General features: G+C 39.5%; 1 protein-coding gene across 1 annotated transcript in view; it reads left to right on the forward strand.

The window, feature by feature from the left end:
- The window catches only part of adam10a (ADAM metallopeptidase domain 10a), a 127,634-nt gene that overhangs the window by 93,510 nt on the left and 10,260 nt on the right, over window positions 1–23,864 (forward strand). Inside the window, exons 5-9 of the mRNA XM_067971500.1 lie at window positions 9,835–9,938; window positions 13,741–13,902; window positions 15,476–15,568; window positions 16,641–16,824; window positions 21,806–21,969. Coding sequence (XP_067827601.1) covers window positions 9,835–9,938; window positions 13,741–13,902; window positions 15,476–15,568; window positions 16,641–16,824; window positions 21,806–21,969 — 707 coding nt within the window. The remainder of the gene's footprint in view (window positions 1–9,834; window positions 9,939–13,740; window positions 13,903–15,475; window positions 15,569–16,640; window positions 16,825–21,805; window positions 21,970–23,864) is intronic.

Below are 23,864 nucleotides of genomic sequence, written 5' to 3' on the forward strand. Positions count from 1 at the left end.
ACTGCAAAAAAAAAACTTTGGCAAGGAAATCTCCTGGAGGCGAAGAAAAGGAAATTTGAAAAATCTGTATTTTATGAGTAAAATCTATGCCCACTCATTAAGAATTCCACTGCTGATAAGCTTGGCCATCTGACACAGGTCATACCAAGATTCTATGCAATAAATGGATGTGGTGGTACAAGTGCTTTGAGCCACACTAGAATGAAGAAAGCCTGGAAACAGTTACAACATGTTAAGATATATTTATGGTCCTCTCCTTGTTGACTAAAGCAAAAATGATGTGCCATTGGACAACATTCAGAAGAAAAATGTATCTCAAGTCTTTATTGCCTCTCTGATGCAATTGCTTCACTCGATAATGTCAAAGCTTTGCTTGATCTGTTCTGTAGGTACAGACTCAAAAATGAACCCTTCCAATTTTAGATGCAATTGATTTGCACATTCAAACAGCAAATAACTGAACACTTGCAGAAGACAGGAAATGAAGCCCTTCCCATTTTAATATTGTTCAGTTTCCTTTTTAATATCAAATTACAAGGGATGACAAGTTTTTTTTTGATTGAGAATAACATGATTAGAGTTTTTTTTGAATTCCTCATTTAGAACACATTGTTTTTAGCAAATATAATCTGATCAATAAAACATGTTAATTATCTAAATATCAAATCTTTTTAATACATTGCCTGGTAAAATGAAGGAAATTCAGAACCGAGTACATTGTATGATGTGTAGGAATGAACAGAAAATCATCCATCCAATCAGTGTACAAGTTTTGAGAGCTCCAGCAGCATACTTTTGTACAGTTGTGATTTATTATTTTTTTTACAATTTTTAAAAAGAATACAAAGAGGACAAAAGCCATTTTTTTTCCTGATTTTAAGATGGGAGGTTAAGATAACTAGGAGAGGAGTTCTGCAGCTGACAATCTAGGAAACATTTTCAACAGTAATTGATTGACCTGGGGACCTATTTGGACCACTTCTCCAAACAGTTCCTGAGCAGTGGCCTTAAGCTGGCCTACCCCATAACAGCAAAACATCTCAACCATGCTCCAAACAATCTGCAAGGAATGCTATTGATATAATGGAAAGTTCTCCTAAATCAAACTTGGAGCTCATTCATTGTTACTTTATTTACTAAAAACAGGAGTCATTACAATTAAAGCTTTTAAAATATAAAAATACGTATTGGCTAGTAAGGTAACGAGTCTAATTAGAAATTGATAGAAAATCAGAAAAAAAGTCTTCAGAAAGGAAATAGAAAATGAAACAAAAATTCTTGGCAATATTTAATAAAGATTGACTAAAATGCTAGTTATGCAGGAGGGAGGGGTGAGGGAGCATTTCATGGGAGCCGAAGTGGTTTTATTTTGACCCTTAAGTAGGAATTTGTTTCAGTAAAGTCTCTCTCATACCATTTTTGTACCATCAAAGTTTTAGTTTAGTGCCTGCTAATGAAAATTTATGTGACTCTTCTCATGTTGTTCTTAATGCTAAATAGATTGCTGGAAGCTACGTAATCATGTATGTAAGTGCTTTTTTTCAATTCTTGGATTTAAACTGTGATGTGGAGATGCCGGTGATGGACTGGGGTTGACAATTGTAAACAATTTTACAACACCAAGTTATAGTCCAGCAATTTTATTTTAAATTCACAAGCTTTCGGAGGCTACCTCCTTCCTCAGGTGAACGATGTGGAAATAAAATTGCTGGACTATAACTTGGTGTTGTAAAATTGTTTACAATTGGATTTAAACTGTTTTAGGTGTTGAGTTGAAAACTACCTTTAACTGGCATCTAGAAAAAAAAGCAGCTGTTTGAAGAAATAATTTAGTCAGTATTAAACTCAGCCACACTCTCCAGCTTTTAAATCGGACTTAAAACAAAAGATCAGTCATCTAAATTGGACAGCTGCTTTAAGACCTAAAACCACACTACAAGACAGATGTAGGTCAGCCTAAGAATTGTATTGAAATGATTTAAAGGCTAATGTAAATATCCAGGTAAACTCTTCTAGTATCCTTAAATGTTACTGCGCAACATTTATTGGTTTTAGTGGAAAATGTTGAATGTATAAATACTTCCAGTTCCTGATTGTTCATATTATTGAGATCCGAGTATGAATCTTCTAATGTACTTTATCCAGCAAAGAAAGTTCAGATAATTACCCCATTTATATTGCAGCATAGTCCCTGGAGGCAGTCGGAGTTGATGAGAAGTAGTCTTCAGCAAGAAACTGCTGAATAGAAGCAGTCGGTGAATCATTTCCATTGGGTTGAGAATGTAGGGGTGTCATAAATGTTAAGCTGAATGACATTTGTGGGATGGAAAAACACTGGTAGAGAGTACTCAAATTTCAGAACAAATTGTTTAAGGAAATGACGTTCTCAAATTTGAGCACTGTTTAAATGCATTCTAGCGATAGTGGAAACCCTGGGCGTGCTCTGCTATCGATGTCACGTTTTTCAGAAACAGGAAGGGAGTATTCACAAATACTTGTTCTTGTCAAAATATTGAGGCATGTTTATGAAGTCCTTTTTTTTTATTTTGAGGTGTGCTGTTTTATATTCTGAAAGTTTTTCAAAGTTGACCAATTCTATAAGTGATCCTTAATGCAAGATTGTTAATTTCCAATAGTGTTTTTTGAATTGTGGTGATATGCTGTGTAGCTACTACTTTATCAGGATGTTGACTGTCATGGACAATTTTTCTGACTCTTCCTCTCAGATGGTTTACTTCAAATTTGAATTTGAGGGTTTTCTGCTAAATGTTCAAAACATGCCCTGACTTGGATTACATGAGCAAGTTCCTTTCGTCGTTGATGCCTTGTTTTCACAGAAGGCAAATCTGTAATTCACATTATAAATTAAAGGTTAGACCAGCAAAAAAAATCATAGAATCATACAGCACAGAAGGAGGCCATTCAGCCCATAGTATATGTGTCAGCTCTTTGAAAGAGCTATCCAATTAAGTCCTACTCCCCTGCCCTTTCCCTATAGCCCTGCAACTTTTTCCTTTTCCGGTATATATCCAATTCCCTTTTGAAAGTTACTATCGAACCTGTTTCCACCACCCTTTCAGGCAGTGCATTCCAGATCATGACAACTCGCTGCGTTTATAAAAAAAAATTCTTCTTATCTCCCCTCTGGTTCTTTTGACAATTATCTTAAATCTGTGTCCTCTGGTTGCCAACCCTTCTGCCAGTGGAAACAGAGTAAATAAGGAGAAACTATTAACACCCTTCATGATTTTGAACACCCCTATTAAATCTCCCTGTAACCTTCTCTGCTCTACGGAGAGCAATCCCAGCTTCTCTAGACTCTCCACATAACTGAAGTTCCTCATCCCTGGCACCAGTCTAGTAAATCTCCTCTGCACCCTCTCCAAGGCTTTGACATTCTTCCTAAAGTGTGGTGCCCAGAATTGGACAAACACTACTCCAACTGAGGCTTAACCAGTGAATTATAACTGTTTAGCATAATTTCCTTGCTTTTGTACTCTATGCCTCTATTCATAAAGCCAAGGATCCCATATGTTTTTGTTAACAGCCGTATCAACTTGTCCTGCCACCTTTTAAAGATTTGTGTATGTGAACCCCAGGTCTCTCTGCATCCCCATTAGAATGGTAGGCCATTGTTAGAAAGTTAATTAAGAGCAAGTCTTTGATGTTGTTAGAATACATCGCCATTTAAAATACCCTAATCCGGTAATATTGCATGAGTAGTGTTGTTCTCATTCATGTGCAATTAAAGTTGCAGACTTCTGTGTCTATCTGATGCCGCTGTCATGGTTAGGATTACTACAATATATAGTACTTTACTGCTGAATGCATAAACAGAGATTCACTGAGGATAGGGTCTGTTATATTGGCCCCAGGCACACAGCACTATTCCTGATGGAATATTAACTGCATAGCTCATGCCAGACAGAAAATGGTAAGTTGAGGATCGCTGTGTGAGTAGTGATGGTTTGAGAACTGCCCACCTGGATAAGTGCATGGGCACGATACTGCACAGCTGTCTTGTGAAGGTGTTGCTATTTACTGGCCCATTGAAGAACAGGACTGTATTGGAAGATATTCTGTCTATTCCGCTACAGTATGGCTGGCAGGTCCTGTGCGGCTGGCACAACCAAAGATAAACTTACAAAGGCCGTTAAAGTCCACCAACAATAGAAACCCCATTATACTGGGTCTTCCCAACTACCGCTGGTTTGTGGAGTTGAATGGACTGGCTACTTGTCTGTCTGTAGTCTGATGTCATGATGGGGTACTGGGTCATGACATCAAGCACAGACTCAGGACAGGCTCAGCGTGTGCAATGTCTTGCGGTTATTTGACCTGCTCCTGCTGTGGACTTTAACTGATTTGGCTCAACACTTGGGTGTTCTTTAGGCTCTTGTACTATATGGACTACTGTAATCTGTGCAGTGGGAAATCAAACAGTGCACCCAAGAGTCAGTCATTGCTGATGCAGTACTTCCAGCATGCACAGTGGTCAAAGTGTCGAAGCATGTGAGGATTCTTGGGAATTAACGGCTCCATTCTTGCATGGAAATACACAAGAGCATCTCATTTAAGTAGTCTTCTCATGCCCCAGGATATGGAAGCTCTTAATGTAAAACTGCCTTTTAGTGCTGCATTTACATTCCAATCAATGTGAATGCAGCACTAAAACTAGAATGTAACAGGTGTGAGTGAAATGGGCGAAAGGATCACTCGCACTCTTTTTTTAAAAAAAAGAACATGGTAGTAGATTAAACTGTCATCAAATAGAAATGATGATCTGTATTTTGCAATAGAATTAAGGGCAGCTGACCTGTCTTCCCCAGAGCCTCCTCTCTTAATCAACCTGCCTTCTCAGTTCCTGATGCTGTTAATTAGATATAATGTCCAGAGGGTGACATTTTTTAAATAAGTTTTAAATTTAAAAAGTTACAAAATATGCCTCTGAAAATGCTCCGAGGGTTAAGGCTAGTTATTTTTAAGGGTTGCAGATTCATTGAGGAATATTGAATACTACAATTGCAGAGACATTTGCTGTACTGAGAGTTCCTATATATTACTCAGCTGCTGATGTTTGCTGCTTTATGGGTATAAATAGTTATGCAACAATTTTTTTAAAACATGTTTGCAAATGTGCTTATGTTCTTGCATAAGTTATATTTCATTTAGGTGCAAGTAAAATATATTGCATATCAATGCAGCAACTTCAGTAAAGGTGTGAGTCAGTCCAATTTTAGTAAGAACTAAGCAGCAACTAAAAAGAAATGACAGTGGCAATGCTTGGAAAATGACAGCTTTTTCAAGTAAATGAAGTCTCCATTCAGCAGTTGGCATCAATGCTAGGCTTGCATTCCAGTTATGAGCATCAGAAATCTTTACACCATATCATCATTGAACTCACATTGGGGAGTCATTGGATATATTTAATCCATGAGGAGATCCAATTGAATAATGCACAAGTTTTGCAGCTCTAATTGCATTGACATTTGATTGGTTCATTCTATGTCCAGTGGGCCCACAATCTATTCTGTTTATTCTATAGGTATGTGCAAGTTTTTGAAGTGATATCGATGTTAAAATATAAACAGGCTTCCCTGCAGAGTTCTTTGAATCATGAAGAGATTGGAGTAGATCTTGACTTTGTGCGTTTGTGTAAAATGGGTGATAGCAAGTCACCGAACTGGCTGCCGACTCGCTATTACCCGTTTTACACTATCGCACAAGGTCAAGATCTATCCCATTGGGTGAAATTAGCTTCCTCTTATACTTTCTGTCACAAAGACCATCTACTGCATAACATAACTCCATAACATCACCTGCTGAGGCCTATCTGCTGTTGAAACCCTCATCCATGCCGTTCTCGTCTCCAGACTGGACTCTTCCAGTGGTCTCCGGACCAGCCTCCCATCCTCTGTAAACTTAAGCAGCAGAATTTTGGATGCCTTATCTCCTATCCCACATGAGGTCCTTGCTGACTTGTATTGGCACTCAGTCATCCACTCCTCCAATTTAAAATTCTCATCCTTGTGTTTAAATTCTTTCTTGGCCTGGCCCCTCCCTTTCTCTAACTTCCTCCAGTCCTACAACCTCCCAACTCTCCGGGCTCTCTTCCTCCAATTTTGGCCTTTTGTGCAATCGCCCACTCTCTCTTTGCCCATCATTGGCAACAGTCCCTTCAGCCGCCTAGGCCCCATGCTCTAGAATTCCTTTCTTAAACCCCTCTTCCTCTCCATCTCCCTCTCATCCTTTAAGGCTCTCCTTAAAACCCACTTCTTTGCCCAAGGTTTTGGTCACCTCTCCTATTATCTCCTCGTTTGGTTTGACATCCATTTTTGTCTGACTACGTGTCTGTGAAGCGCCTTGGGACATTTTTCTACATTAAAGATACTATCTAAAAGCAAGTTGTTTTAAGTCATAGTGATGAGGTTGCTCTAGTACATAGATTCTCAAGCTGGGGTCTGAGATCTTCAGATTTTTATCTCATCAGATTTCTGTATTTTGCATTATTTATTAACTAATAGCACATTCTGTCTGTGTCTCTATATTAATAAACATGTTCTGCAGCGATGTTCTTTTTTAATTTGCAATATCTGATGCTGGCTTTTGGAAATCAGAACAGGGTTTCTAGGAGAGTGTCTACTTGCAGGGCATCCCAAGCAAGTTGGTATGGAGTCCCCCACAGAGAACATTTTGAAAAGCACTCATGTTTTAGTATACAACATGAGGTATCCATTTTAATAAATACTTTGAATTAAGAATTTCCTTGTAATTTTATATCTAAATGAGGTAAGGCAATTTTGCCACTTTTAACTAATGAAGGGATAGTGCAGCTAATTATATAAACCCAGCTATCAACTTTACGTTTTGGAGTTGCTCTGTATTGTATCCAGGGTGAGAAAAGAACATCAGGCCCATACATACACATCCTTATCCTGCTGATTTCTTACTATTGCACCAACCATTCCTTTACCCTACGTTCCAATTTAGATACATGAGTAGAAATAATTTTTGAATCCAAAATCTTATCACTGCACAAAATAGTAATCGCAACGCATCAATTGCTAATTAGTGGTATGACTTCTTCAAATTGAACAAACGGGGAAGAGGAAGGATAGACGCAAGATGTTCTAACCGCTGTGATCTTCACATATTATGTATTAAATTAATAACATGACAAACATTTTTGAATACACATGTAACGAGTTATGTTGTAGTGCGATGGTTAGTTAAATTTAGTGATTTTGCACTTTCAGAATGGGAGTTGATAAAAGGAATGGTCAAATTTTAAAAAAATCTTTGTAAAAGATTATCCAATCTGAGTGATTTTAAATATGGAAAGTAACATTTTGATATACAGTGTTACATACATGGGATATGTATACAGGTCAATTTGAAATACTTGTTATAAACAGTAATCAGGAATTAGCCTCTTAATAAGGCAACTGGCTTTCTATAATAAACCAAGGGATGCTCGAAGAAGTCTTGCTTCTGGAATCCACTTCCATACCTTCAGCTTCATTGACAGAGCCACTGTCGGAAGGTTCCAAACGAGTACGAAAAACTAGAGAGGGATAGGTATAAAAGCATTTATGTGTATAAAAGGCGCAGCGTTTGAGTAATGTCTTGGGTGGAGGGGGAGTGCAAAAGAAATGCAACAAGGTGATGACAAAGGTGTTCTGATTAACACTGCTGTGAGAACATTTGGATCCATAATGTGAAGAAAATTAGGATGATATAAAGCACCATTAAGGTTTGACTTAAGAGAATGCAATCTTTCCACAGATTTTATTCAACATTTTAGTGTTAAGCAATATCTTTTCCTTATAATGAGTGTCATGATAAATGGCAGTCCATAAGTAATAGCAATAAAAGTTTCAGGATTAGATGCATTGCCATTATGTGGCAGCAAAGATTAAGGAGATTTGTAATGAATATCTTGTATGGGCCTGTAAATCATGCACGTGTTTTCTTGCTCCTTTGCCAAAACTTGTCTCAATTACTGCTGTGGAGGAGGTAGGGTAGTATTAATATGCTGTCATTATAACTTGTGTTTAAATTGGAGAGCTCAGAACAGAACTAAAATCCCAGGATATTGCCAATTACTGGGGAAGAAAGACATTGGTGACATTTGCTATTTTGTTACTGTGTGAGCTAGAAATTTACAACACTCCTGCTTATATTGGCCTTGTTTTAGTTCAGATTTCAGAACACAAGCATTCATGGACTAGTGTTCATGATCTGGCTCCCATTGTTCACACTGCTAAATCCAGCTTCCTTGTTTTGGCATCAGACTCAAAGACTGCGGTCTTCCCATTACAGCAAAACTGAGCTGAGAAACTGCACTGTGGGCATCACGAGTATGAATGCATTTCCCACCATTCTGCACTCCGTCTTTGTACAGTACATCTGTAGCTGAGCTACTTTACCCCACTTGCTTTTTATAGTATTTAAGCAATCATATCTGTTAAAATGAAACCTGCCAAGGTAGTTGATTTTGAGAATTCTGTCACTGACATGTTTCTAGCATTTTCCCCTTAGTGAGTAAAACAGTTGGGTGAGTATTTTGAATACTCGCCCAACTTGAAACTTGAATCAAAAGCAAAATACTGTGGATGCTGGAAATTTGAAATAAAAACAGAAAATGATGGAAATTCTCAGCAAGTCAGGCAGCACCTGTGGAGAAAGAAACAGTTAACGTTTCTGGTTGATGACCTGTCGTCAGAACTGGACGAAGTTGAAGTTCTGATGCAAGGTCATCAACTTAAAACTTGAATTCTAGGTTTAAGCTCAAATGGCAACTGTCAGGTTTCAAATACTGGACACATCTCCAAGATGAGAACTCTTATGTGTAACCAATAAACTGATGCCAATTTGTCAATGTTGCAGTTCTTCCCCAAAATAAATTCTGATGTGACTCAACTTGGAATATCCTCAATTTGTTACTGGTCCCTGCAAAGTGGGGAAAAAAAACTGTGTACGCACGTGATGCTGTTCCATCACCTACAGTAGAAAGGAGGAAAATAATACTAATCTAAAGCACTGTTAGGCAGTCAGTTTTTACAACACTGGTGCATTGACTCTTGAGCATGTGGTTTAAATGATGCTCTGGAGTCAATTCATCTTTCAACCTTCCACTGTGGAACACATTACGTCGGTTTAAACTTGTTTATCCAGGGAAATTATGAAAATCTGTTCCCGGGTAGAGGATGTCTGTCCACGCTACTCAAACACTCCCCTGCCGATTGTTTACATCCCCCTATCTGCTGACTAAATGGCACCACCTTCCTAAATTAAAGAAATGCCTGTGTATGCAATATATGGTGTGTTGTGAGAGAGGGGGTATTAAATTGTTAATGTCCCTTCACAAAATAAAATTCTCTCTCATTTTCCCCCACAAAATGTAATGGCTTTATCTAAATTTGCGATTGAATTAATGTCAAATTAATTTCCGCAACGTGCTTTTTCAAGTTGAATAACTTGCCTAATGGAAAGATAAATCTTGATTAGAAGAAAAACATTTCGAAACATCAATGTGCAATGATTGCCCTTCGAGTGAATCATTGTGAACTTTGAAATGAGCCACCCATTAATTTTAATGCAGGGGCATAACAAATTAAATGCAGTTTATTCCATGACAAGTCAATAGTAGGAAAAGTAATAAAACTGGTGCTTTTGGTTTGCAATGATTCAGAAAATTGTAGCTTCTGATTACAAAAAAAAATTAGAGCAGACAGCTAACATGGTAGACCTGTCAATGTGGCTACAGCTCTTGTACTCCTGTGGTGTATTGTAACTGCAGGTTTAGGAGGTTTGCTTTCTTTTTCTCCCTAGAATACCCTCACAAGTATGGGCCAGAAGGAGGCTGTGCTGACCATTCAGTGTTTGAAAGAATGAAGAAGTACCAGGAGTCTGCTGTAGAAGAGCCCACACCACAGGTGAGCAGGCTATAACTTTGCAGCCTGGATCTTGAGTTTAAAATGCGAATCGTAATTGTACTGTAGCATTTATCTAATTTATACTACACTGTGGATGAAATGAATAAATCACACTTCAAACCAGAGGTTTCTAAACTTTTCCACTCCAAAGAAGAACATAATCTAGGCTAAAACTTGCAGTAATGAGGGAGCGCTGCACTGTCAGATGTATCGTTTTTCAGATGAGATGTTAACCCGAGGTCCCGTTTGCCTTCTCAAGTGGACATGAACGATCCCATGGCACTATTCGAAGAGGAATAAGGAAGATCTGGTATCTTAGCCAACATTTAGCCGTTAACCAACATCACTCAAACAAATTATCTGGTCATTTAGCTCATTGCTGTTCGTGGGACCTTGCTGTACACAAATTGGCTGCAGCATTTCTCTACATAACAACCATGAGTACAATTCAAAAGTACTTCATTGGCTGTTTTAGTGCTTTGCTATGCCTGAGGATGTGAAAGCTGCTGTATAAATGTAAGTCTTTCTTCTGTGTTGGGGGTCTTTGTGCAAATATTGACATACTGTTACAGGCCCCTAACCATAACTTCTGAAAGACAATATCTGTCACCCAAAGGAAAGTGGAAAAATCATTGCCGAAAATAGGTTTTAGATTTTTATTAGTATAGAAAATAAACAGAAATAATGTGCTAGTAAATCCACAACTGCAGAAATCTGATGACCTTGTGTATCCCTTAAGAACCAGGCACCCCAGTTTGAAAAACTACATCTTAATGGGATGTTTTTGCTGGGTTGCACTGGCGCCTGGTAACAGAATTTGCTTCCATTGTTCGAAGTCAGATTATCTAGTCAGTCTTTTAATCATCTCTTTTTCATTGAGAAACCTAGATCCAGTGCCAAGGATCATAACATAGGACATCACCAAAGTCGAAAAGAGTAGGAGAGAAGACTACATAAATTAAGTGGTTGACTGATGCTAGGCTTCAGTTGTAACATGCAGAACGTAAAGGAAACTGGGAGATGTAAGGAATAATAGTTTTGAGGTTCTGGGGGGAAAATTGTGGGAGATGGCTCAAAAGAGTCTGTATTTCCACACAGTGGGACTGCAGATGAACTGCATTTGGAGCTTTGGGGGAACAAGAGAAGAGTAGAGGAGCAATGAACACAGAACCAAAAGCAGGCCAGCTGAGGTTTCAAATTTAAAATTGGGAGTTGGGGGGGGGAAAGGAGGAACCTGGCTGAATTACTGAAGATGATGCACATCACCAATAGCTCGGATCATTTTTTCCAAATGATGTTCTAAATATGAAAATCATACCAGATCTTGAAAGTTCTAATACAGATTTCACACGGAAGCCGTAAAAAACACTCTGCCACTCTGAAACATGCACAGCTGTATTATTGAAATATAGGCGTCTCCAAATTATAGTTTGTTTATTGTTTTATTTTCTGTTCGTGCTTTTACATGTACAGTTAGAGGTGTTTTAAATGAATTTTTGTACCAATATTTTTAAAAATTAGAATTTATGTACACAACCCTTTACAATAAACAAAGGATAAACTACTCACTACCAGTAAGCAAAATTATAACAAAGTTGGCATATTTCCCAGTGTATTACGGGAATACGCTTTGAACGATGGCACTATGATGGTCTAATGGTTTAATAAATTATTTTAAATTAAAATTCATCCTTTAGATTCCCTTTAATCTCTCAACATTTCAAACCATATATTCAGGCAAATTTTTTTTATTCATTCATGGGATGTGGGAGTCACTGGCGAGGCCGGCATTTATTGCCCATCCCTAATTGCCCTTGAGAAAGTGGTGGTGAGCCGCTGCCTTGAACTGCTGCACTCCGTGTGGTGAAGGTTCTCCCACAGTGCTGTTAGGTAGGGAGTTCCAGAATTTTGACCCAGCGACTATTAAGGAATGGCGATATATTTCCAAGTCGGGATAGCGTGCAGGTGGTCCCGTGTACCTGCTGCTGTTGTCCTTCTAGGTGGTAGAGGTTGCGGGAATGGGAGGTGCTGTCGAAGAAGCCTTGGCGAGTTGCTGCAGTGCATCATGTAGATGGTACACACTGCAGCCACAGTGCGCCGGTGGTGATGGGAGTGAATGTTTAGGGTGGTGGATGGGGTGCCAATCAAGCAGGCTGCTTTGTCCTGGATGGTGTCGAGCTTCGAGTGTTGTTGGAGCTGCACTCATCCAGGCAAGTGAAGAGTATTCCATCACACTCCTGACTTGTGCCTTTGTAGATGGTGAATCAGGAGGTGAGTCACTCGCCGCAGAATACCAAGCCTCTGACCTGCTCTTGTAGCCACAGTATTTATAATGAGGTCTGGAGCCAAGTGGTCCTGGCGGAACCCAAACTGAGCATCGGTGAGCAGGTTATTGGTGAATAAGTGCCACTTGATAGCACTGTCGACGACACCTTCCATCACTTTGCTGATGATCGAGAGTAGACTGATGGGGCGGTAATTGGCCGGATTGGATTTGTCCTGCTTTTTGTGGACAGGACATACCTGGGCAATTTCCCACATTGTTGGATAGATGCCAGTGTTGTAGCTGTACTGGAACAGCTTGGCTAGAGGCGCAGCTAGTTCTGGAGCGCAAGTCTTCAGCACGACAGCTGGTATGTTGTCGGGGCCCATAGCCTTTGCTGTATCCAGTGCACGCAGCCGTTGATATCACGTGGAGTGAATTGAATTGGCTGAAGACTGGCTTCTGTGATGGTGGGGATATCGGGAGGAGGCAGAGATGGATCATCCACTCGGCACTTGTGGCTGAAGATGGTTGCAAATGTTTCGGCCTTGTCTTTTGCACTCGCATGCTAGACTCCGCCATCATTGAAGATGGGGATGTTTGCAGAGCCTCCTCCTCCCGTTAGTTGTTTAATTGTCCACCATGACTGGATGTGGCAGGACTGCAGAGCTTTGATCTGATCCGTTGGTTGTGGAATTGCTTAGCTCTGTCTATGGCATGTTGCTTCCGTTGTTTAGCATGCATGTAGTCCTGAGTTGTAGCTTCACCAGGTTGGCACCTCATTTTTAGGTATGCCTGGTGCTGCTCCTGGCATGCTCTTCTACACTCCTCATTGAACCAGGGTTGATCCCCTGGCTTGTTAGATGGTCGAGTGAGGAATATGCCGGGCCATGAGGTTACAGATTGTGCTGGAATACAATTCTGCTGCTGATAGCCGACAGCGCCTCATGGATGCCCAGTTTTGAGCTGCTAGATCTGTTCTGAATCTATCCCATTTAGCACGGTGGTAGTGCCACTCAACATGTTGGATGGTGTCCTCATTGCGAAGACGGGACTTCGTCTCCACGAGGACTGTGCGGTGGTCACTCCTACCAATACCGTCATGGACAGATGCATTTGCGACAGGTCGATTGGTGAGGACGAGGTCAAGTAAGTTTTTCCCCTCGTGTTGGTTCGCTTACCACCTGCCACAGGCCCAGTCTGGCAGCCATGTCCTTCAGGACTCGGCCAGCTCGGTCAGTAGTGGTGCTACCGAGCCACTCTTGGTGATGGATATTGAAGTCCCCCACCCAGAGACCAGTTCCTAGTACATCTTCAAATGTATTTAAATATAGTGTTCCCTCTATCCTGGTGAGAAATATGTGGCCTTGTCTGTACCTTTTTTGGGGCAGATGCCAACCAGAGATTGCAGTCACAACATGGACCATTGTCTGGTTATCCCCTGGCATTGTATTTTGGAGTACTGTTCCATAATTTTCTGTTGTTGAAAGATTGATATTGTCATCAACTCTCTCTTTTCTGTTGCACTGTTGTCTCCAGGTGCAGAAGCTTGTGGAATTTGAACATGAACATGATCATGAACCAGTTATTTTGAGAAAACCTCGTGCAGCTCCAGAGGAGAAAAACACATGTCAGCTTTTTATTCAAACAGATCATCTGTTCTTCAGATACTATGGTTCGAGAGAAGCAGTTATAGCCCAGGTATGAAATAGAAAGTCAAATCATCATTCTAATTTAAAACAGGGGGTGGGGCGGGGGGTCCTCAGTATATGTAGCTTGCTGCATTAGATGTATTGACGTGCAATAGTAGGTTTGCAAACCAGAATCTGTACATGTATAAAAGCTGAATGAGACAAGTTACCAAATATGAAGGGTAGAATAGTTACAACCTTTACAAAAGAAAACTGGGATCAGTCATCTATCGGTTGCAATATTGTTTTGACATTAGACATTCACTGATTTGAATCCCAAACACTTGACAGTGCTACCAATTGTGTTTGTTGGTTCGGCTGCTGGTTGCACTGTCCTGTGAAAGAACAAATGATTGAAATGGGAAATGGCACACTTCTATCTTAAAGGAGCACTATTCCTTAATTGGCATTGACTAGAAATGCTGCTGATATATATTGGGCTCAATTTTTGTAAATGTTTAAGGATAAATTATGAATTTAGTTACAGTTTATCACTGTCAAAAAAAAAGGCTTCCTTGGAATTTTGCTCAAATGTGTGGGTTGAAATAATTGGCTTTTGAGAACATTTGAAGAAGTGATTGGCAATTCATAGCCAATTTTCAAACACAACTAACAAGTGAGTTCAATTGAACACAAAACTGAGATGCATCCTCCTCAATTCCTTCTTCCTTCCCTTCACCCCCCCCCCCCCCCCCCCAAAGTATTGATTTCTAACCGATAACCAATGGAAGCTTCTTCTGCTAAAAATAAATAATCAAGATGTTGCCCAGTTATCAGTCGTTCTGAAGCACCCGTAATGAATTTTTGAACTTAATATTCGTTAAATTTGTAAGTGATCTCATCCCCAATTTATGTATGTGCCATTTTGGGACTAATTTCCTGACACAAACTCAAATGATGTGATGGCTAAAATGTTACCCTTTGGAAGTACTATAGGAAGTAATGTCAGAATATCACCACATCTCTGTATTCAGAGTCACTTGTGGTAAGACCGTCATGATTTGTATTTAATTTTAGTTGCAAATATATCAGTTGCTGCAGTAAGTTACATTGCTACAGCAAGGTCCAAGATATAGCAACTAGATGTGTTGGAGTCAATTTTATGAAGAAACACTAATTTTGAAAGAACATAATTTGCAAATCCTGTAAATGAAATTGAAATAATGGTTATCTGATTGGCTTGTTAATCAAATCTCAGTTTGGATAAAGTTTGTAATTTCCATGTCAGGCTGTTGCCTCACAATTTTCAAGAAAAGCTGACCTAAGAAGCATTGGCATTGTCCATTTTATACTAGAAGCATGCCCTTTGACTAATTAATTATGCTTTGACAACTGTGTCAGAATCTTAGATTATCTGGTCTCCTGCTGAGGGTGAGGGGGGGCCTGGTGGGACAAATTGAATGAAAAATCGCATGTTCTAAATACAGTTGGTATGTTGGAAATATTGAATGTTTGATTTTACAGTTTGCAAAACTATCTGGCTATTTTTGAATACTACTTGAGATGCTTAAGAGCTAGATAAATGTCCCCTTTTAGCAGCTATTATTGGAAATAAAATAATTTCTTGCATGTTTCATCTCCAGATTTCCAGTCATGTCAAAGCAATTGATACAATTTACCAGACAACGGATTTTCAAGGAATCCGAAATATCAGTTTTATGGTGAAAAGAGTGCGAGTAAGTACTAATACAAAGTTTGCATCTGACTGTGTCTGCCTGTCGGATATGAACCATGTTGATGGACTCAAATTTTTCTATTAAGTAGAAAATCAGTATTCACAAATACACACAGCAGACTCCACTATCACCCATAAACACATGTTCTTTAAAAGTAAAATTGTTAGCTAAACATCAAAAACTAATTTCTGGGGAAAAAAAAACACGAAACTTACTGATCCCATCTTCCAAACCCTCCAACAACTTTCTCCTGTATGGATCTCACATCTCTAGGGCCTTGGACTTGCCTTCTGCTTGCTTCTTAGAGCTGAAATCCTTGGGTCCAGATATATTTTCCCAGCCTTTCTGGAGTCCAAGGGGTTTGCAACTGTGATCGTTGGGAAGCTGCCATTTTTAAACCTGGCAAAGCGCTCAAACATCTGATCTGACCATGCTCAATTTCTTTAGTGCTCCTTTGTGCCACCTGCAAGTACGCTGGCGTCTAGCTTCAGCTCATGATTCAGTCTCATCCCTGGCCTGTCCCTTCCTGTTGCTTGCGAGTACGGCACACCATTCCTGACTGCTTGCTAAATTATTCAGAATCACTGAGCTTGAGCAGTAACCAAATAATTTCAAAATATCAAGAATTGGGTGTAGAAAACAGACTGAATGATGACTTAACTTAAATTTTCTTGCTTGACTTCTGAACTCAAATTTTCCCTGCAGTGCTCCCTCCCCCTCCCCTTCCCCCTCCCCCACCATTTGAGGGAAGGAGATACTTATGGAAGGTATGAGAAAGACGTGATGAAACAGATACAGTTAAATGAGAGAAGTGCTTGAGATCCTTGCAGAGAGAGGAGAGTAGAAGCAAGGATAGGCACGTGCACGCACGTAAAGGATTGGGTTTGGCAGCCAAGCAGAGAGATAGTTACAGAAAAATGCATTTTTCTTTATATCCATGAGCAATGCCAGGGAAGAACAACAAATTATTTAATAATTTATCAGCATTATATTTATGTAGAGTATATTCCTCAAAATTTATCCTTTCTCCTCCAATGTGTTATCTAACACGATAAATAACACTGCCTTTCAGATCAACACCACAAATGACGAAAAAGATAGGAGCAACCCATTTAGGTTTGCAAACATTGGTGTGGAGAAATTCCTCGAACTCAATTCAGAGCAGAATCATGACGATTATTGCTTAGCCTATGTGTTCACAGATCGTGATTTTGACGATGGTGTCCTGGGACTGGCTTGGGTTGGTGCACCAGCAGGTAAATGTCTGCAGACCTTGTTTCCAACAACTTGGGTTCCTTGAATTAAATGGCAAAGTCAGTAGTTACTACAACCAAGCTCCTGCTTTGACCATTGAAATGATCGAAGTATACAGCTTGGAAATTGATGCTTTTAAAATGATGTGACCATTGATGGTGATTGTGTTTGTTAAAAAAGGAACATAAAATTTCTATTGATATTTACATTTTTCATAATATAAATGAGGAATGATATTGGTCTCTCTCCAGTTTACTCGAAGGTGACTCCCTTCTATTTCCATGTTCCTTTAATTATTAAGAGGAACTTTGGTAGCAGTTCTACCATTAGAAAAAAGATCTGAGCTAAAATTCTAGCCTCGGTGAGGAAAATAATAAATAGAACTTAACTGTTCTGTCTCAACTATTTGTAAAGATTTAATGATGTGTTGGACTTGTGCCTCTAACATTGCCACTCATTGTGGAAACCATGGGCAGGAAGAGTTCCTTAATATGCCATGTGTAATGAAATTGTAAAGCCATTCTTTGTAATTTTATTACACATTGTGTACAAAGGAAATTGTCTCCCCATGTGAATAAATGGAGATCAATGCATATTTGGGATTGAATTGAAAAGCTGTAATCAAACATCCTAAACCACTGTAAGGAGTCTTACAAAACCAGGTTATAGTCCAACAGCTTTATTTGAAATCACAAGCTTTCGGAGCTTTCCTCCTTCGTCAGTGCTCCCTCCCCCTCCCCTTCTCCCCTTCCCCCCCTCCCCCACCGTTTGAGGGAAGGAGATACTTATGGAAAGTATGAGAAAGACGTGGTGACGAAGGAGGAAAGCTCTGAAAGCTTGTGATTTCAAATAAAGCTGTTGGACTATAACCTGGTGTTGTAAGACTCCTTACATTTGTCCACTCCAGTCCATCACCAGCATCTCCACATCATCCTAAACCACAGCAGTAAACCTGGAGACAGTTTTTTTTTAAAACTCTGGTTAAAATATGAAACTGTGTTGTAATCTTTAAGTTCATGCTACTTGTTTTAATTTCTGAACGCTTTATTCATCTTGAACTCTTTCCATGCTCTTAATGTGTTTGAACAGGCTTATTTTTTTAAAACTGAGGAGTAGTATTTCTTTCTCTATTTTCACACCATTTTGCAATCAGGCAGCAATGCTAAAATGTAAGGTTCCTTGCATCTGCTACATCTTTCCCTGACAGGGTAGGCAAGATGCTCCTCAATTGGTCTGAGATGCTCTTTGGTCGCTGAAGTGGTGTAAAATTAACCCCAGGCTATTCTCTCCCTCCTTTACCTCGACAGCTTTGGTCATGTGGGGAATCATGAATCTGCATCATACTACTCGATAATAAGTATAATAATGCTGACAGCAGCACTAAGTTGTTTGGATGATAAAAATTCAAATGACAATTTGTTACAGACAGCCACTATTTTTGCACTGCTGTCTCTGAATATGCTGAACTACCACAATATACCAGTGCCCACATACACCCAGAAAAAGTATGTGGCAAAATAGTCATATATTTAGTTTCATGAAATCAAATGACAATGGATATGCAGGAACACAGTAGGCCTAAGTGAGAGATGGGGAACTGGGCTGAATTGAAGCCTCAACTTTCCTAAACTGCCTGTCCTCAATTGTAAACATAATGTACTTACCCAGGTCTTGTTACTTCTTTTAATATCCAGTAACTTCAAAAGACTGCTAGTTTTTTTTAAAACTTGGCCGTGTTGTCCCTTTCATTCCATGAAACCATTCAATTTGTTCCATAGTAGAAATGCTGCTAAATCCTGCCAGAAAACTGTAGGTGCTGCAGCAGAAGTGGCTCGAATCCCTTGACACAGCAAAAGGGGACGAGCAGCTTTATACTTTTTATTAATGCACCAAAAAAGAAACTGTTTAGACAGTAGCCAGTGCACATTAGTAAAGAATTGGAAATTTGGGCTTTAATGGAATGGATAACAATGAAATAAAGAAGGAGGACTAAGCAAGTGAAATACTGGCCTTGAAAATGTAGCAGAGAAAATCAAAGCTACTGAGACAACATAGAAGAGATTTAGAGGCACTTTGTTTAAAAAACAAACTGAAAGGAAAGCCAATTACAGTGCCACTCTAGAAAGTAGAAAACCTTGTGCTGAGATTTTATAGAACTTGCTATAGTGAAGTAAGAAAAAAAATTAAAGGAAACTGGATATTTATGGCCTCATATTAAAAAAAAAGGGCCAATGTACTTATACATCCAGAAAAAGGTATGCAGCAAAAATATATATCAGCCCACAGTAAAATATATGCTTCCAGCGGTGCACTACTCCAAATGGGTACCTCCATGTGATACGTTTATTGTTTAATAAAGCCAGTAATAATGTGGGTTTAGTACCATTTGTATTATGGAAGAAACTGATTTCAAAATGAGATGGGCAATATTGCCATTTTAAAAGAAAAACTAGTTGAGGTGCAGACATTGCGAGACATCAGGGAGGGAGAAAGTTACCTGGACACCTTGATCCAGGAGGCAGACACGCCCCTTAGACTAAATATTGTAGAATTGGCACGTGGTCAGGGACAGGAGGGTGTGACTGCGAGTGAGGCAGGTACGGGGATCCAGGAGGTAGCATTGAAGGAGCCTCAGCCTCTGCACCTGTCCAATAGATACAAGGTTCTTGCAGCCCTTGTGGACGAGTGCAGGGACTGCAGGGAGGATGAGCAAACTGGCCACGGCACCATGGTTCAGGGGGCCATTCAAGTTGGGGGAGTAAAAAGGAATGTGGTTGTAGTAGGCGACAATGTAGTTAGAGGGATAGATACTATTCTCTGCAGCCAAGAGCAAGAGTCCAGAAGGCTGTGTTGCCTACCCGGTGCCAGGGTTAAGGACATCTCAGGGCTGGAGAGAAATTTGGAGTGGGAGGGGGAGGATCCAGTTGTCGTGGTCTATGTAGGTACCAACAACATAGGTAGGACTAAGAAAGAGGGTCTGCTGAGGGAGTTTGAGCAGCTAGGGGCTAAATTAAAAAGCAGAACCACAAAGGTGGTGATCTCCAGATTATTACCTGAGCCACGAGCAAATTGGCACAGGGTAAATCAGATCAGAGAGATGAATGCGTGGCTCCAAGATTGGTGTGGGAGAAGTTGGTTTCGATTCATGGGGCACTGGCACCAGTACTGGGGAAAGAGGGGGCTGTTCCGTTGGGATGGGCTTCACCTGAACCATGCTGGGGCCAGTGTTCTGGCAAACCAAATAATTAGGGTGGTAGAGAAGGCTTTAAAATAATATAGGGGGGGAGGGGTCAGGTGGGGTGAAGTTTAGATCGATAGAGAAAAGACAAGGAAGTAGTACAGGGAAGTGGTGGGGTTAATGATAAACAGAGTGTGTTAGGAAGTGACAGAGCGTACAAACATAAGAGTGCACTAGCAAATGGGGCCAGGGTAGGAAAGAGTGGTAAAAAGACAAAATTAAAGGTTCTTTATCTGAAGGCACGAGTATTTGTAAGATGATCGATGAACTGGCGGCACAAATAGAAACAAATGGGTATGATCTCATGGCCATTTCAGAGACGTGGTTGGGAGCTAAATATTCAGGGTTATTTAACATTTCGGAAGGATAGGAAAAAAGGTAAAGGTGGTGGGGTAGCTCGGTTAATAAAGGATGAAATTGGTATAATCGTGAGAAATGATCTTGGCTCAGAAGATCAAGATGTTGAATCAATTTGGGTGGAGGTAAGAAATAGCAAGGGAAAGAAATCACTGGTGGGAGTAGTATATAGGCTTCCTAACAGTAGCTACACTGTAGGGCAAAATATTAATCAGGAAATAAGGGGGGCTTGTAAAAAAGGTAATGCAATAATCATGGGCAATTTTAACTTTCACATAGATTGGACAAATCAAATTGGCAAAAATAGCCCTGAGGTGGAGTGTATTGAGGACTGTTTCTTAGACCAATATGTCGGGGAACCAGCCATTTTGGATCTGGTAATGGGTAACGAAACAGGATTAATGAATGATCTCAAAGTAAAGGATCCCTTGGGAAGCAGTGATCATAACATGATAGAATTTCACATCCAGTTTGAGAGTGAGGATCTTGGGTCTGAAACTACTTATTAAATTTAAATAAGGGCAATTATAAAGAAATGAGGGTGGAATTGGCTAAAGTGGACTGGGTAAACAGATTAGATGGTATGATGGTGGATAAGTAGTGGCAAACATTTAAAAATATATATTTTATGACTCACAACAAAAATAGATCCCTGTTAGGAGGAAAGACTCCACAAAAAGGGTGAACCAACCATGGCTAACTAAGGAAGTAAAGGATGGTATCAGGTTAAAAGAAAAATCATACAACATGGCAAAGATTACTGGTAAGCCTGAAGATTGGGAAAACTTTAAAAACCAGCAAAGGATGACTAAAAGAATAATAGAGGGAAAAAAATAAATTGAGAATAAACTAGCAAGAAATATAAAAACTGACAGTAAAAGCTTCTACAAGTATATAAAAAGGAAGAGGGTAGCTAAAGTAAACATTGGTCCCTTAAAGGATGAGACTGGGGAAATAATGATGGAAAACAAGGAAATGGCAGAGGAATTGAACAGATATTTTGTTTCTGCTCCTATCTCTTATGGTCTTATTATCCTTTTGACATCACTGGTTATTGAAAGAGCTTATTATTAAGGATTTGTTAGCATTGCTGCAGCAACAAGAAATTTAACTAGATTCCTGGTCACAATTCATTCATTTTTTGTAATGGGATGCATTCCCTAAAAATGTTCAGGAATCTTCATTGTATGGTGTATCTGTTCTTGTCTCTCACGATACTTTCACAGGACTCCAATCCCAACAGCAAAGGATTAAAGCTAACATGCTAAGACCAATCTGAAAGTAGATGGTTTTCCATAGGTTCAGATAAAACTGTAGATTAAGACTGTTACTAGAATTTTTCTGTATTTTAGGTGCTGATTGACTCACATTCTGTTTCCCAAACATAGGAAGCTCTGGAGGAATCTGTGAGAAAAGCAAGCTTTATTCTGATGGCAAGAAGAAGTCGCTGAACACTGGAATCATCACAGTTCAAAACTATGGGTCTCATGTCCCCCCCAAAGTCTCTCACATCACATTTGCTCATGAAGTGGGCCACAACTTTGGTTCTCCTGTAAGTATTAAACCAGTATAGTCTGCCATAACTAAAATTTGGGTACTAAATCATTTTTCTTGAAATATAGGTGAGTTAGCATCTTGGGACATTTTACTACATTAAAGGCACTATATAAATGCAAGTTGTTGTTGGATCTCCACAGATGTTTCTCATTAAGTTGAAAATTATGCTATTTTAAAATGACAGGCATGCTATACAATCCTAACACAAACTATGTTTTATCATTAGTAAGGGAGTGTTCATATCTTGATAACCCATTGTTATTGAAGAAAGCTGCATGTTTCTAAAATGCAGCTGTTTTAACCTGGGCTATTTCTTTATGGACATGAAGTCTAACAGGAACAAACTAGAAATCTGGTCCAAAAACACACAATGCTGGAAACACTCAGCAGGTCAGGCAGCATCTGTGGAGAGAGAAAGGTACGGATAATGTCTCTGGTCGATGACCTTTTGTCAAAACCCTAACCCAGCATCTGCAATATTTTGCTTTTTGTAGAAATATGATCCATTTGCTTAACTACTCCATGCAGTTAAGTGCTGTGGACTAGCACACCCTGAGGTCAGTTATATTGATCACAATTAGGTGAATTGTTGCTCTGGAAGTTTGTTTTAAAAAACACTTTTAAGATGTTACTTGTTCCGTTGTGACTTGTGTTATGAACATGCAATTGGGTGCATGTGCAACCAATGCTTTGCATATGTGATACTTTGAACTGAGATGAATGTTCTAGGTGCAAGACTTGTGTATATATAAAGAAAGTATGCAAATTAATAGCAACTTGGGTTTTTTTGCTTAAATTGGTCTAAAATATCTAGCTTTGCATCTAGTGAGCTCTCAAAAAAAAACACCTGACTCTATTAGTGAAACACTGCAAAGATAAACGTATGAAATGCAGTTTGAGTCTTAAGGTAGAAACAGTAATTAGTAGAATGGGGAGAAAATATGAGTGTTTGTGCTACTGCTAAGGAAAGGGGAGCCTGAAAGGGTGCTTTGGGGGCCTGGAGGTCTCATGCCACACGAGTAATGAGGCATGAAAGCTGAAGATATGAAGTCTGCGGAAAGAAGTATTGGTAACTTGCCAAAAGAAAGATTCTGTCGTAAAGATGCAGCTGGCTGGAGGAAAAATCTTGGGAGGAGATCGAGGAGGACTTTGAGAGTTTGAGTACACAAACCATATGCAAATTATTTATTGCACAGCATATGGTTTGTGTACTCAAACTCTCAAAGTTTACCCTGCAGGTAACAATGGCCTGTTACCTGCAGGGAATGCATATAATTGTAGAGGGCAGATGTTGAAAGCATGATACAACGGGAGCGAACAGTATATACAATATGGGGCTACCCATTATTGATGGAGTTTAGGAACAAAGTGTGCCCATCGGAACAATAAGCACATATAAAAGCAGGTGTTGGGTATGATCCTGGAATCTTCTCCATTCGGAGTACCCCCAGAGTAGTATGTGAGGGTTCTTACCTCTATTTTAGCCCCTAGTTAAGAGGAGTGAACTTCTTGAAAGACATTGTTTGACAAAATGCAGCCAGTTACAGAGCAGTGTTGGCCTAGGAGCTGGTTCCAAGCAGCACCTTTGCCAATTAATAAGGAATGGCATGAAGCTAGGTACAAAAAAACTGAATATGACAAAAGTTATACTGTAGAAACATGAAATGGATTAGGAGTTTAAAGTTGGAAAAATGGCTTACATGGATATTTATTTGACTTTTTATATAAAAAAAAATTGGATCAGCTTTTTTAACTCCCTGTAGTTTATCTTGTGGTGCTGCATCAGAAATGTTCAATGGCTTTTTGCTGGACCTTGCCCATCTGTTACATTTATCATAGTCTTTGTGTCACAAAGTACCGAGTTCACTAATGCTTATGATTATATTACAA

This window comes from Heptranchias perlo, chromosome 34, assembly GCF_035084215.1.
Source record: "Heptranchias perlo isolate sHepPer1 chromosome 34, sHepPer1.hap1, whole genome shotgun sequence".
NCBI classification, from domain to species: Eukaryota; Metazoa; Chordata; class Chondrichthyes; order Hexanchiformes; family Hexanchidae; genus Heptranchias; species Heptranchias perlo.